General features: G+C 48.5%; 1 protein-coding gene across 1 annotated transcript in view; it reads left to right on the top strand.

Annotated features, from left to right (window-relative positions):
• Positions 1-15897, top strand: part of UBE2O (ubiquitin conjugating enzyme E2 O) — a 68271-nt gene that overhangs the window by 46777 nt on the left and 5597 nt on the right. Inside the window, exons 7-17 of the mRNA XM_076354194.1 lie at positions 528-637; positions 1485-1635; positions 2467-2969; positions 5792-5946; positions 7445-7557; positions 8660-8785; positions 9997-10086; positions 12448-13105; positions 14032-14168; positions 14711-14914; positions 15638-15695. Coding sequence (XP_076210309.1) covers positions 528-637; positions 1485-1635; positions 2467-2969; positions 5792-5946; positions 7445-7557; positions 8660-8785; positions 9997-10086; positions 12448-13105; positions 14032-14168; positions 14711-14914; positions 15638-15695 — 2305 coding nt within the window. The remainder of the gene's footprint in view (positions 1-527; positions 638-1484; positions 1636-2466; positions 2970-5791; positions 5947-7444; positions 7558-8659; positions 8786-9996; positions 10087-12447; positions 13106-14031; positions 14169-14710; positions 14915-15637; positions 15696-15897) is intronic.

The following is a 15897-nucleotide window of genomic DNA, read 5'->3' as shown; positions in this document are numbered from 1 at the left end:
CTGAGGTAACAAATTCCTCACTGTGGACTGACAGGACTTTTGAGCATGGCTTGGCTTTTACTCCCAAGGATCCCTGCTAGCACCCTGTAAGGTGATCATGTGCCAATACACTTTAGAGGCCAGTACTGCTGATCATTAGGGTAGTAGAAGCACCTCTTCTATTAAAGCTCAATGTTGCATGCTATCAAAAAAGGGAGGAATGTTGCTGACTCTTTGCTAAAAGAGGGAGCAGCTCCAAGTCCATTAGCATGTCTCTTTGTGACATTGGACCGCTGATTTGTATGTACTATACCTTCCTTCCCAAGCCAGATGTTGTCTTTCTTGAAGTTAAAAACTGTAGAAGCTCTCGGTGTTGCCAAGAGCCATGCTATGGGAGCACTGTAGTAGTCCTGGATGCGGTGAAACTGCAGTTGGCCATCTTAAATGATAAAAGCAGGTTTGCTGCTTTCCTGTGCATTCAGATCCTAGACATTGGTCTAGGAAAGCTTCTGAAAAATTAAATTGCTTTCTCTCTCTTTACATTGTAGGTACAGGTGGTAGAACTAAAGGTTACTTGGATCACTAAAAGCTTCTGTCCTGGAGGTACTGACAGTGTGAGCCCTCCTCCCTCCATAATCAGCCAGGAGAACCTGTCCAGGTGAGATCAGTTGAAAACCCCTTTTCACTCCCAGCACCCGGGGCCTGCACAGACTATTGGTGCCATGCCTACCAACTGATTAGACACAACAATGCTGTTTCCAGTGCGGTTTTCTCATTGTTGTATGCCTGTATATTCCAGAGCTTCAAAAATGTGAGAGAATGGCTTCCAAATTAGTTTAGCAGACACTTAGAGTTACCAATACAGGGGCTAGCATCCCACCAATCCTCTCCAAGTACTCTCCATCTGACAAGTGCATAGAGAGGAAAGTGGTGTCTGGCAACAGCTCACTTCTTCCCTTGTCCTTCCACTCGTGTCTGGAGCAGGCTGCACCTTTTAACTGTGTGTGTGCAGTAGGCAGCTAAGGTGTCCTGCTCTGGACCCAGGCTGGTGCTGAGGGAGCATCTGGTGCCCTCTACAGGCTGCAGCTGCAAAAATGGGCTGGACAAAATTCAGAAAGAAAAGTCAGATGAGTAATAGCACAATGCAGCGTAGTTCCTGCCTGGAGCTCATAAGGAAGCTAGAGGAGAGGAGCTCTGGGATGACAGCAAAAAAACCAATGCCAACTTCAAATGTCTCTTGGCAGCTGTCTCTGGGAGGGGGAGCTAGAGGCAGAGGAGTGGCTGATGTCCTACCCAAACCCTTTATATCCCCACCCAGTCCCTAGTGAGATTTCCCACTCTTCCTTTAGAACTGTGTGACTGGAAAAGATTTGTTGTTGGCTTCTGCCACCCCAGAGGAAGTGCTGCTGGCATGAGGTCATGCCAGCCTTGTGAAGGCCCTGGTCGCTGCTGGGTTCTGTGATTGCTTTTGCACTTTGCTCATGGCTGTTGTCCTGTTCTACCAGGGTAAAGCGTCTAGGGTGCTTTGACCATGCCCAAAGGCAGCTTGGGGAAAGATGCCTCTATGTGTTCCCGGACAAAGTGGAACCTGCAAAAATCACCTGTGAATGCCCCGAGAGGAACTGTGTCCTCGGTGAAGGATCAGTTGCCAAAAAGGTGAGTTGCGGGGTCGAGGGAGGCATTGACTTCTCTAAGCATTTCTGGTCACTGTGGCTTTTAAAGCAGAAATCTTTCTGGCAGTCATGTGGTCTGAAATGTGACTCCTGAAGTGGTTGTTGTGAAGAGTAATGGCTTGTTGTTGCCAGCAGCGAAGTCACCTTGTACAGCAGTCTCGCTGCACTGGGTGAAACATGCAGCTAATACCACGAGAGAACGTGAACAGGACATTGAACATAGAGGTGTCACCTTGCAGGGGTCAAGCTGTGTCAGAGCTGGTGTGCTGTGACAGCTGGGACTGTTACACGTGTCATTTTCATTAGCATGACCTCAGGTTTCTTATGGAGCTGAACTGTTCAGTCAAATCCTTGCTACAGTGAGACAAGAAAGAAGTCTTTGCTTCCTAGGCCAAATGAGTCATGCTGTGGTTTCTACATGCTGGCTGTAGAGCAGTGGTGTTCCTAGAATAACAGGATATCAGCAGTGTGGATGGAGATCTCCCTGCATAGCTGTGTCTGTTACATAGATTAACTTGTGCAGCCTTTTGTGACTTCCCATAACAAAAAGTTTAGAACATGCTTAAAATAGCCTTAAAGAGCAAAACTCACTTTCCTTGGACTAGTCCAATGCTGCTCGGGAACTGGCTGATATTTGCTTCTGAGTAGAGCAGTGGTGAGATGCTGGTTTGCAGAATACTCTGGTGCAGGTGAAATGTGCAGAGGCCCGTGGGGTGCTGTTTTCCTCTGTGTACAAAGCTAACCATTCCCCAGGTTGGCTGGCAGCTTGCTGAGTGTACAGGCATATTATCTGACCCAGGTCTGCTTTCTCTAGGTGAGGCGGCTGCTGAAGAAGCAGATAGTGAAGATCATGTCATGCTCCCCAGAGTCTCAGGGTACCAATGAAGCCCCTGACAAAGAGTCTGCTGCAGCTGCTGACCAAAAATCAGAAGAGCTTAAGCCTGGATCAAAGTGTGAGCTGGATGACTCTTCCAACAGTGCACCAAGTCCTGGGGAGAGGAAGGAGGAGCAGCCTGAAGAAACAGGGAAGGAGAAAGGGGGAGCAGCAGTGCGACAGCAGCAGCCTCCCTTTCTGCTGAAAGACGAAGGGTCGTCTGACTATCGGCTTCAGTCCATGGAGCAAGATGCTGATGATGAGGCAGCTGATGACACTGATGACACTAGCTCTGTCACCTCTTCTGCTAGCTCCACTGCCTCATCCCAGAGTGGCAGTGGCACTGGCCGTAAGAAGAGCATCCCTCTTTCCATCAAAAACTTGAAGCGGAAGCACAAGAAAAAGAAGACCAAGATTTCACGAGAGTTTAAGCCAGGAGACAGGTGAGTTGGATTTCCAAATGCAGGTATACTTGCCAAAATATCCCGTGTTGAAGTTCTCGGATGTAAACCACCTCCTCAGCTTGGGTGGAGGCTGATGGTGTGCCTCATGTTAGAACACCCCTTGGTAGTAACCAACAGCAATTATCTCGTGATGTCTGTGCAGTGGCCTGGTTGAAATCAGCTTGGTCTCGGTCCAGCTTCTGATGAAAGTGGGGCCACGTGATGTGACACCGATGCTATTCTATCTCAGCTATGCCTCAGGGCATCAACAGCGTATCTGTGCTGTGCTAGACTGTATGCAGAGAAAGAGGCAGGTGAATAAAGATCGTACAGCTTAAACATGACACTAATTGGTTACCTCATTGGCAGCTTCTGCAGAGAGGCTGAGGATAGACCATGCTAGTGGAAGCGGACAGCTTATCCTCAGAGAGCTGTCTCCAGATCAGCACGGAGGTCTGTGCTGGCAGGGGTTTGTACTGCAGTGGTCTCTGTTAATTCTTACCCTGCTCTGGAGAGAGATCTGCAACTTTTGCCAGCAGTACACTCCTTACTGGGTTTTTAATGAACAAAATGCACTCCCTGAGAGCCTTGGAGGAATTTATTTCAGTAGCTTGGGGGAAGGAGCACTGCATGTATCTGCCCATTTCTAGATAAAACTGGATCTCAGCAGCTTTTACCTTTTACCTAATTTGAGAATGTTTAAACTGTTTTCAGGGGATGCAAAGACAGCTGGCTAGCCTGTCTTGCTGGCTTCCCTGGGCTACTTAGTTGTATACAGATCCTGCATCAGAAATGAACTAGTACAGATAATATGTGAGAATCTTCCCAGAAAAGTGACATCAGGATTCAAGGGATCCAGTAGTTTCAGAATGCTGTGAACTTCATTCACATTTTGTTTGGGTATTTTAGCTTTGCCTGTATGCAAGGAGAGTTGTTCCTTTAGTCCTTGTGGGTTTTGGAGAAATTGGATTTTGAAGGTCACAGAAATGAGCAGAGCAGTATTCGAGTGAAAGAAAAAAAAAATGGGAGTGCATGATAGAGTGCCTGGGAACTGATTCTCAGTTCACTCTTCACTTCTTACCCCCCTGCTGAGTGCCTCTACTTCACTAAAGGCTCTGCTAAGGAGAGCTTAGCTAGTAAACCTGGTAGCTTTTTGCACCATTCAGGCAGTGGGGAGAAATCCCTGTGACAACACCAAGAGATTCCTGTGCTGGATCTGGGCAGCTCTGCAGAGATCGGATGTTGGAATGCTTTGCAGAGATGACCATGTCATAGAACAAGAAATACAGGTTTTTAAGCACAGAACGTGAAACCCCAGCTGATACTTTAAAGGGCATATGTGGCAGCTGGTCGCAGCTCAGTATGAGGGGTCTTCACTGTTTGAATATTCAGATGAAGCTGGTGACACCATCAGTAGGTGTGCTGCCAAGCACTGCTGAGAAATGCAAAGTGGATGGGCTTGCTGCAGTTAGTCACCAGATCTGATGTGTTGGCTCATGGGCATCTCTGACTGCAGGGGGCCAACTCAGCGTGTGGCTTTACTGTCACTTAGTGACTTGCTGCAGCTCTCCAGGCAGCACATAGACCTCTGGTTATTTTTTAGTGAGGATATACAGGGATTTTTACTAATGCCAAGTCATGATTTTTGTTTGTGAAGCAGCGTAAACTGCACTGCAGACAGGACTGTATCATTTCCTTGGGTGGCCTGCCTTTCCACTCTCCCATCCTCAGCGGCACATGCCCCCACTTCCCCCAAGGAACTATCTCTTGGCATGTCACCCACCACACTTGACCTGTTACAGATTTCCTTCTCTGATAATTTCTGCTGTTGAGCGCTGGCCCTGCTAGAAACTTCATATTATTTCTACTTAAATATTTCTCTGACATTCATAAAAACAGTGCTGGAGGAAAACAGTTGTATTTGTCTATTGTATCTTCTTTATGGTTTGACTTGAAACCAACATAAATGCAGCACTTGTGTTATGTCTGGAAGGCCTGGCCAGCAAAATAAAGACAAAACTTAAAATCAGCATGGGATTCAACTTGTTCTGTGCTGTAGGAGACATGAAAGTGGTGGAGGGCTCATTACAAGAGCCTGTCCAGCTAGACTGCAGCTCTGTTCCTCCTGCCCCCAAGCAACTTGTCTCTTCAAGCAACTGTGTCAAGCTCCACAGGGGAGTACCAGCATGTGGTACCATGTCTGGGTTTCATTTTAGAGCTGCAGAGACACACATGTATGTGTTTGAACAGCTGTGAAGGAGACTTGTCTCTTTTAAACAAAATCCTTTTGCTTTACCCACATTCAATGTGTTGCCTTTTTTCTTTCTGGAGGGGGTCAGATGGATGCTGCTTTATCTTTTCTTTCCAGTCCCATGCTCCTAGCTTCAAAGACTCCTCAGAGCTGCCAGGCTAGAAGGTGCTTCAGTGGAGAAGATCTTAAGTTTTGAAGTATTTGAAGCTCCTGTCGTGCCCCTGCCAGGGGTAGAAAGTGGGTGCTAGTAGATGTTAATTTGCTCCACTAGGAATAAAAGTGAGCTCAGCATCACCTCCCTGGAAAGTAAGTCCTCTTGCAATATAGACTTGCAGCAATGTAACATCTGCAGTGATTGAGAACCCGTCAAAACAGAGCCTGCTGTGTAGCTGCTTCCACTGGGACTAGATGGGGTTTCCTGACTGGGTTTCCTGACTGGCTTCCCAGCCTGCTGATATGTGTACCCTTGTGTTGCTGAGATCCATCTTGATGCCTTATGTTGGCAGCATCACGTTCTGGTTGTGCTCATGCACGTTCCCTCTGGTAACTCGTTGCCTTTCTGTGTTCCCAGGGTTGCTGTAGAAGTGGTGACCACGATGACTTCAGCTGACGTGATGTGGCAGGATGGCACCGTGGAGACAAACATTCGCTCCAATGAGCTGATTCCAGTCCACCATCTGGACAACAACGAGTTCTGCCCTGGGGATTTTGTGGTGGACAAAAGAGGTATTGGGTGTCAAAACAGTGCTCTCCTCAGGGAACAAACATGCTCTTAATTGTGAAGTATCCTTCAATATGGATCTCCTAATGTGCAGTGTAGCCCTTTTTATGGTAGCTGTTAGTAGTACTCACTTGAGGTAGGCACAAGAGCCTAACAAGGGACAGAGAGTGATTCAAGTGACTTAACATGAATGTCAGCAGAGAGCCATTATTTAAATACCAAGGTTGAACTATGACAACAGGCAAGATGTGAAAGGAATAACTGCTAAGGAACAAAGCTAGGATTCTCGGTATTTCTGTAGAGTAGAGGTGGCCCACCTTCTCCTTGAAAGTGCAAACAGCTCTGAGCTCTCTCGCAGAATAAGGGGAGAAATGAAAGACTCACACTGCTTTCTCTGTATGACTTACCTATTGTGACCCTCCATTTTTTCTTGGAGAGGGTTTTGGGATCCAGAGGCATCTTCTTGCATCCCTTTTCTTCACCAAACCAATTGATGATACTAGTGAGGGTCACAATACAAGTTCAAGGAGACTTACAGCTTTTGGATATGAAATGTTGATGGCACACCATCTGGCTCTCAGCTCCTATTTAGTTCTAGCAGGGATAGACCCTCAACAGTGGGGAGCACAAGATACTGTCAGATTGGGAAGAGGGAAAGCTGGCTTAGCAAAAAAAGATGCTGTTTTGCGTGGCCATTTCTGATGACTAATAGTCGGACTGGTCTTGTGGATTAGACATGGTTTGTGGAAACTGAAGTCATCTATCAGCTCTAGCTCTACCGTTCTAGTTTGGCCTCTGGGAATCTGTATTCCTCTGTCTGTCAAACATATTCTCCAAGCAGTCTGGGATGCCTGCAGTTCCTTGCATCCCCCTGCTAAGGATGCCAGGAGGTGGATCTTGTCAGCCAGATAAATCTGAAAGGTATCTGGATAACAGCCCAGGCCTAGAGAGGTGGTCCAGGCCCAGCTTTGGTGCTGTTGGATCCCCGATGCATGTATACGCACATGTATGCCTGCCTGCATCCTGCCTGCCTTCCGCCTTTGTTGTCCAGTCCATTTTTCCAGAGCAGCAAAACTGTTGTGGGTAGCACATTTCTAGATGAAGAGCTTTGCAGCCAGGGCTGCTCTCAGGAAGCTCTCGGCCAGCCTGTCCAGAAACTGACAGTCTTGGTGCAGAGCTAATTTGGAGAGCAGAGCATTAAGGTGACCATGTTTTCTGTTGGTGGTCTTTTCGACCACCTCGAAAGTGGTCCCAAAGTGAATGTGTTCACCCAGTTCAATGCAATATAATCTTACTTTATCATCACTCCATGCCCCATTAAAATGCAACTCATTAGCTGGGTACAAATTTGACTGTGTATGAAGAATTGTTTTTCCTCATGCCATTCACAAATGGAAAGTTTCAGCTGTGAGAGCTTGGGAGCTGACAGCCTCAGTTGCTGTGTGACGTCTGTGCTCCTCCACTTAACTTGTCTATTTTCTTCCCTACCATTGTGACCAAAAGCTCAGAGCTCCCAGGACCCTGGGTTATACGGAGTTGTGCAGTCTGGTGACCATATTGGCCGTACCTGTGTGGTGAAGTGGTTCAAGTTGAAATCCAGCGGAGATGATGTGGAGGTAAGTGCAGGAGCCAGTGCCTGTTGGAACCAGCTAAGAGAAAGCAGCCACAAAACAGCACAAGCTTCACAGATAAACACAGATAAGCCTGGGAGTCAGCTCTGCAGTGGAATTTGTCCATGAGGATGGGAACAGCAATGTGCTTTTGGGCCTGGGAGGCTTAGCTAGAGGTGGTGTTGCTTCATATTTGTAGATGCCTGCGAGGCAGCAAAGACCAAGCAGAGGGTTTACATCCCATAGTCAACATCAGGCTCTGGTATGGATGAAGATTTTTGCTGAAGTTGTCACAGACAGATGATTTCTTGAGTTCACTATAAGAATTTTCCTTCCCACATCTTTGCTAGTTCATGGAAAGAGAATCCATCTATTGCATGTTGTCCTGCTTGCCTCTGCCAGGCGCTATTGCCTATAGTCAGCCTGATACCTTTTTCTCAGGGCTTGTAGAAACGCTGTATTTTGCAGAGTCTCGATAGACTACAGTCTAGTTGGAGATGAGAGGGGGACTTGAACCACACAAATCTGGTATACTGCTTTCTGCCTTAGGATGGGAGACCATATTGTCATAACTGAGCAGGGCCCTTTCTGTCCATCAGCAGAACATGTCTGGCCTGTGGTTGTGCTCCATTTTACCCATTTGTCATTACTGGTGGGCTCCTAGCTCTCTTCCTCCAGGAGAAATCAAAGGAAAGATGTTTCCCATTAATTGACAAGTTTTTTGTCAGACACTTCTCGTTGCCTTGGATCGTTTCAAAAGTAAACTCTAACCCTTTGGGCCCCAATGAACTGCTTTGAGAAATCCGGGTGTTCAGAAGGGAATAAAATGTTGTTCTTCCATGTCTCCTGATCGTAGTGATGTGGAACCTGAAGTAAAGGCAAGGGTGAGCAGATGAGACAGAATATCTGCTTCCTTTCATTGTTGTGCCTTGATTGATGTGCTACAGGATGAGGTGACAGGAAGGGACATTAGCAGCTCCTTGCAGGCTGTTGGAGCAACTGAAAATTGACGAAATATAACACAAAGTACTTTCAAGTGTTGAAGGTGTGCTCTGAAGGTCAGTGCAGCATCCTGGGGCTGACGCATTCACATTCTGTCCCGGTACAGCTGATCGGGGAGGAGGAGGATGTGAGTGTGTATGATATTGCTGATCATCCAGACTTTCGCTTCCGCACTACTGACATTGTGATTCGCATTGGCAACTCGGACGGAGCCACAGCTAAGGAAGATGAGGTAGGTTCTGGGCACAGTTACGTGACTGCATTGTCGCCAGGTATTAGTGGAGACACTTGAAAAAGTTAATAGGAGGGCCTTAGGCCCCACGCAGGCATCCTGAACTCCCTACCTTGCTAGTGTTTCTTATCAGTGTCCCCTGCTGTTATGAGTAACATATCAAATCTCTAAGTCTGGTGGAGATGTAACCTTGAAATCCTTTGACCTTGGTGACAGTCTGTATCAGAGCAAGAACAAAGTTGAGACAAGAATTGAACGTATGCCTGAGGGTTTTTAATAAAACTCCTGCTTAGGATTTCAGAGTAACTTCTAATATGAGGATATTCTGTGGGCTGCTGAGCAAGAGTGAAGGTGGATTTGTCATGAAACCAGTTTCACTTGGCAACAGAAGACTGGGGTTCTGGTTTTCATCTGGGTTATTACGTACATGTTAATTTTATTGAGCTGATTGATCTCCTGGGGAGGAAGAGGGAACAATTTATATTGTAGAGGATACAGTCTTTGCTAGGAAACAGGCTTCCTTACTGTGCAGGGAAGACCTCCAACTTTTGAGACTGCTGCCTTAAAAAAGGGTTAAAAGGTATAACGTGGCTCTTATTTCGGTTCTAGTTTCAGCAGCATGAAACACATCCGAGCTTGCTCAGCTGACCTAAATAACCTTCTTCCTGTGCAAGATGCTACTTACTGTGCACACCCTGTGCCAACTGTGACTTGTCTGTTCACGCCTGCACTCTCTCTGCTGGGAGAAGCTGCTGTGAGCCCCTGATGCTGGGTGTTGGAGCACGGGGGCTGGCTGTTGGCACCCCACTAGAGGGCAGCCCGATTCAGGGGAAGGTCCTGTCCCCTTTGCTGGCACAACCCCGGCAGTGCTGCCTGCGGAAAGGCCACAGCCCTGCAATGGCCCTGGTCCTGATCAGAAGTCAGGATCTGCTGCCAGACCAGCCCTCCTGGTCCTCTCCTCCTTGGGGGGGGTGGAATTTTCCCCATCTCTGTGGCAGTGTTGTGGGGTTTCTCATGGAAACCCTATCTGTAGGTTTCTTCTCCCCCTTGGCATGGGACCCCAGGACTCCTGCCACTTCTGCAGCAGACTGCAATCATTGCTTTGGGTGGGTCTCCAACCTGGGGAATATCTTTTTCTGAAAACCTTCCTGGCTCCGCACTGAAATGCCTGGGAAAGAAAAGGGACTGACAAACTGTTCTTGTTTCCACAGCCTTCGGTTGGACAGGTGGCTCGTGTGGATGTCAGCAGTAAAGTGGAAGTGGTGTGGGCTGATAACTCCAAGACTATCATTCTGCCTCAGGTGAGGTCCTGTTCCAGCTCGCGATATCCCTGTAATTCTTAGCCGAGTGACAAATCCTGGTTTTAAATCCTGGGTGCAGAGAGATTCACTGGGTAAGGGAATCTTGCTCTATTTATTGCTGTGTTCCCATATGACAGGGTGGCTTCCCAATTCTGTTAGCACAAGAAAATCCTTCCTTTGTCAGGAGGACTGGGCAACTAATTGGTCATCACTGCTCTTGAATATAGAGAATAGGAAAGTATGGGCAGACTATTGCTCCCTTCACACGCTGCACTGCATGTTCACAGCTCTGACCACAGCCCTGCTCCTGGCCTCCAGCACCTGCTGCTTTGCAGAGGGGCTTGCAGAGCTCAGGGATCATCAGTCCTGACTTGAGCCCAGGCTCACTGCGTTGCCCAACTAAGGCACTGCTGAAAGACGATTGCTTGTTCTGTCTTGCTTGTGAAATGGCACCATAGTGTTTTCTTTGGCTAAAGAAGCTCCTCCAGAAGCTGGGGGCTAGAGCCACAAGTTGTGACCTTAGCTAACCTAGGGATCAAACCCAAATCTCTTCCCAGGGCGGGGAGGGAAAGGAGTTGAGTGTGAACTTAAAAATACAGATACAGCCACACTAATCCACTTAACTCCATTGATTTGCCTTCTGCATTGTTCTAAGGTTTTTGTTGTACTGTCTTATAATCTTATTCACTACTCCACGTACAGTTTCATCCCATGTCTCTTCTTGTTGCCTCAAATTAAGGCAGACAGCCTAAAGATAAGAGAAGATATCTGCTTCTGTAGGGTTCCATCTCCGTCGCTGTGGCAGAGAACACCACTGCCTCTGCTGCAGAGATGCGTTTGCAAGTAGAAAGCACTCGATCAAGATTTCTTTTTAAACCAAGCAGCTCTGCATTAATTACAGTAGAATAGTCAATGCCTGCACTATGGCAGTGGACTAGAGCATTACAAAGCAGGCTGCTGTCTCCCTTCCCCCTGTTGTCACATGTGCTTGGATCACAGGCACAATCGGAGGTCTGATGTGTGCTCCACAAAGGGCTGTTCTCACACTGCGGTGGTGGGACTCTGCAGCAGCTCCTGCTGTGTCACACCAGTCCCTTCGATCCTGCTCATCTGCGTAATTATGGGAGTTGGGGAAATGTCAGGAGCGTGAATTATCAGTTGGTAAAACTGTGATTTATCAATGCCTGTCCATGTGCCCAGAGACGAGCTGTCTGGGTGCTTTTTCTCAGCTCTAAAAATAAAGATGGCATAACTGGCTAATTAACTTTCTGACTCAGATTTGGATTAGCTTTGAGGGCAGTGAGTTTTGATGGCTTTTCCTGCCTGCAGTCACTAACCCAACTAACCCCTGCTGGCTGCCTGTCTTTGGGTGGCACAGGACTAGCTGAACAGTGCTGGTTCAGTTCAAGGCTTTGACAAGATGACTGAGTGTCCACGCGCTTTAGCCTCTGGGGTCATATCTTGCAAGATTAAGAGGATTCTTGGGCCACCATTCAAGTGTCAGAAGCCTGTGGATAAAATGTTCCATCTTGAAACTCCTAACGCAGCCTAACAAAGTTGTTCTTGCTCCCTTGCTTCTGTGTTGGAGCTCATAGCTGGAGTATGCCTGTAAGCCTCTGCAGGGAAACCTTGTGAGAGACGTAGCATGTGCAAAAGCATGATTATAACACGTGAGGCTAGACGGAGTGTGGATGGGTTCAGCTTCCAGTAGTGAAGGGGAAGAGAACGTTTTACATAAGAGCTTATTCAGCAACTTGGGTTAGGCTTCATTGTCCCAGCTGAATTTTAAGCAGTAGTGACATACAACAGCTAAAGCAGCGTTGTGTGCCACAGAAGAAGAAAGCTGGTGTGGGAATGTTTTCCTGGTTCCAGCATTGTCTCTGTGGAAGGCACAGAGTGTGGAGGCAGCCAAACTAGGGCTCTGTGCCAACACAGTTGCTGGTGCAGAAGCAGGACCAGAAATACTAACTCCGCACACGATACCCAATACCTCCTGAACTAGCTCTGCGTTCAGAAACCCTGCGGCATCCAGCTAGCTGTTTGGTGCCTGCGTGCTCTCCTTGGCTGGATCCCAGCCACTGGGATGGCTGCAGCCCACCTAGAACTTGCCCTAGTTTTCCCCCAGCGCCCTAGTTTGAAAGGTGGAGGATGGGGCTATGCTGATTCATAATCTGTGCTGGTCATTGATGAGCATGTTATTTGGATCAAACACAGTCCACCCTGTATAGATTGAAAGGGTTGAAACAGCCCAACTAATCCTAGATGGAAGCTCCTTTTTCATGGGGAGAACTGACTTGCATTTAAAAACAACTAAAACTCTGTGCTTCAGCCTAAGCCTCTTGTAACTCTGCTCTCCTTTAGCACTTATACAATATTGAATCAGAAATTGAGGAGTCAGACTACGATTCTGTTGACGGCAGCACCAGCGGGGCATCCTCTGAGTGGGAGGATGAAAGCGACAGCTGGGAGACAGACAATGGCCTCATGGAAGACGACCACCCAAAAATTGAGGAGTTAGAGCCTGAGGAGCCGGCAGCAGAGGAGGTGAAAAAAGTAGAGGAACAAGTCCAGGGAGCTGTGGCTATGGCAGTTGCAGACCTTGCTGCAGAGAAAGCTGGCAAGGACGGAGCCCCAAAGAGCTTCCGGGAACTAAAGGAGGCCATCAAGATCTTGGAAAGCCTGAAAAACATGACTGTGGAGCAGCTGCTGACTGGCTCTCCCACCTCCCCAACTGTGGAACTGGAAAAACCCACTCGGGAGAAGAAGTTCTTGGACGATATTAAAAAGCTGCAGGAAAATCTAAAGAAGACCTTGGATAATGTGGCTATTGCAGAGGAGGAAAAGATGGAAGCCATGGTGGAGACGGAGAAGAAAGAAGAAAAAGCAGAGGCACAGACACCAGTGAGGTCGGAGTGGCCCAGTGAGACACCAGTGCTCTGCCAGCAGAGTGGAGGCAAGCCTGGAGTCACCTTCACCAGTGCCAAGGGAGAAGTCTTTTCTGTGTTGGAGTATGCTCCAGGTGAGTGTGTCGGTCAGGCCAGTGCGGGATACTCTGTCCTTCGTTGCTGTCCTGCAGTGTTTCTTTCTCCAGAACCTTTGCTTCTAGGCCTTTTGGATTGGGTATCCTCTCTTCTTCCTAGTCCTTTTCACAGCTCATTAGCTGGGGAGGAGAAATTTAGACAACTTCTGTAGCACAGTCTGTTCTGGGACTTAAACCTGGCTTTTAGATGGCATCTCTAGGCACTACTGTAACTTCTCAAGCCACAGAAGTGGGCTTCCCCTTTGTCCACGTTGGTAACTAACTTTGGAGGCTGTGGAGATGAGTCGCTTTCCGTTGCAGATATTTTCTTGAAAGCTTCAGGGTTTGTTCAGGCTTTTTTGCAGGGATGGATTGGTTGAGAAGCAGAGCAGGAACAGCTGGTGTTCTTGTGCTGGGTGTCCTTGGTGGGTGAGTGTCCTTGTTCACTTGCGCCAATGTTAGTCAGCCAAAAATAAAAAAGAGCATCTGGTTGTGTGGAACACTGGTGACAGCGGAGCCCAAGGTGCTCGGCGAGCCAGGCAGCCGGGCCAGACGTGAGAAGGAGTTAGCCAAACTGTTCTGAACCTGCAGGTGTGTATAAATAAAGATGGGGAGCTGTGCTCAGGTTTTGCAGAGAAAGGGTCATCACTTTGCGCAATGCACCATTGTCCCAGCTGTGGGACAGGGCTCCTTGTGGGGGACAGCGACAATGTTGTGTGGGACCATGAGAACGGGAGATGCAGGTTGTGGCTGCTGTACAGTGTGGGGAAAATCAAATAATCTCTAGGCTGCCTCCTGGCTCAGCACCAAAGCAAGTCAACTCTTCCAAATTATAGGTTTAACACATGGATAGATTTGCCTTCACAAGGAACCTGCGGCAGTTTCCAAAGGCAGACTTTAATCCCATTCTCCTCCTTGCCCCACAGATACCCATGCCTTCAAGAAAATGGAGTTCCAGCCCCCAGAAGCAAAGAAGTTCTTTAGCACCGTGCGGAAAGAGATGGCTCTCCTGGCCACCTCCCTGCCTGATGGCATCATGGTTAAAACTTTTGAGGATCGAATGGCAAGTGTCTGCTCTCAAATGCTTGTGTGTTAGTACTGGGCTCAGCATCCGGATTGCTTTCTTTGGAATTCCCTGCTTAGCCTTAATCCTTTGCATTAGAGCTGCAGGAATGTGTGCAGCATGTGAAATATGGCTGTAATTACCGTAAGCGGCTGCTTTTGCATTCCCCAAGTCAGGGTGACACAGTGGGGGGAGCTCCTCATTGCAGGAAGCCTATTTTGGGTGCTTTGCCCGCTGGGCTGCCTGTCCCACCGAGCAGGAAAGGCAGGCAGGCAGTCAGCAAGGGGCTGATGTTAACCACTGAGCGGCTTGGGGATTGCTGGCCGTCCTCTGAAGCCCCGCTTCAGATCTGAAGGTTTGGTCTGCCGTCAGGCCATAGTAGAAGTGCAGCTTCTAGGGGGAAGGTGCCCTGAGATGTGTTGCTTGAGCTGGCTCTTGCAAGGGCTGAGTTCATCACAGCCCCTCTCTCCTTCTATGTAAATACAACCCTGCCGAGGTAGGAGGACTTGTCACAGTGCCTGGCTTCTCTCTTCTCTCCACAGGATCTCTTCTCAGCACTTATAAAAGGGCCCACACGCACGCCCTATGAAGATGGCCTCTTTCTCTTTGATATCCAGCTCCCCAACATCTACCCCGCTGTCCCGCCTCTCTTCCGCTACCTCTCCCAGTGCAGTGGGAGACTGAATCCCAACCTGTACGACAACGGCAAAGTGTGTGTCAGCCTCCTGGGGACGTGGATAGGCAAGGTAACACTTTCATCTGCTCGTCTGTGGGGAGCAGTGGTTGTGCCAGGCTGCTTTTGGAACAAGCCACTTCCTACTAGGCCAAGAGCCCTGGGTGGCTTCTGGTCTCAGGTGGTGCTTCAGCTGGGGATAGCTCTGGCTTTGGGCTTTGTTTTAGATGTCTGGAGCAGGTAGCTGGTGTAGTTTGGCTTCTTCTGGGACTGTATTTGGCTCTTGTCTGTCCTTCCTTGATGAGAAGCCTGTGGTCAGACCAGCTGGGCTGTGGCACAGTTGGACAGAGCAGAGATGCCAACACCAGCATGGGGTGTTCTCCCGTGGTTTGAGTCCCTGTCTCCCACACTGCAGACAATCATGTAGCGTGGCACAAAGTCCAGCTGGAGACTTGGAATAAACAGAGCCAGGGAAATGCTGTGTTTTGGGCAGGTAGATCAACAGGGCAGCTGGGGAGGGGTTGGAACTGGCATCTGGTGTTTAGGGTTACAGCGTTTCAGGCAGAACTGGCCTGATGGGGTGCAGTGCTGGTGAAAAGTAACGGAGAGATGGGTTGGTACAATGGGACACCAGCACATCACCGTGCTTGTTGAGTCAGTCCCTTGTTCCTGCTGCAAGCCACAGGACCTTAACGATAGGGGTGCAGAGAAACTGGGGCCTCACTTCATCTAACAACTATCACAGTGCAAACTGATGGTGCTTCAGCCCTTTAACACACTTGTACGTGCATTTCAGGGGACAGAAAGGTGGACCAGTAAATCCAGCCTCCTTCAAGTACTCATCTCCATCCAAGGTAAATGCTTCTGCAGAGCCTGCGAGACAGGAAAAGGCGGAGGGAGGAGGGGATGCGGGCTTATGGGGGGGCACACAGTTGGGATCTGCCACCCCAGTTGGGTTAGTGCTGCCTTTTGCTCTCACCTTGCTGGACAAAGCAGTGTCCTTATCTCTCCAGTTCAGCAGTCAAAGCAGATGCAAGCTTTTCTCATGCCCTGATT

This window comes from Aptenodytes patagonicus, chromosome 16 (genome assembly GCF_965638725.1).
Source record: "Aptenodytes patagonicus chromosome 16, bAptPat1.pri.cur, whole genome shotgun sequence".
NCBI classification, from domain to species: domain Eukaryota; kingdom Metazoa; phylum Chordata; class Aves; order Sphenisciformes; family Spheniscidae; genus Aptenodytes; species Aptenodytes patagonicus.
Note: the sequence above shows the minus strand (reverse complement) of the source record. Positions and strands in the feature narration are given on the sequence as shown.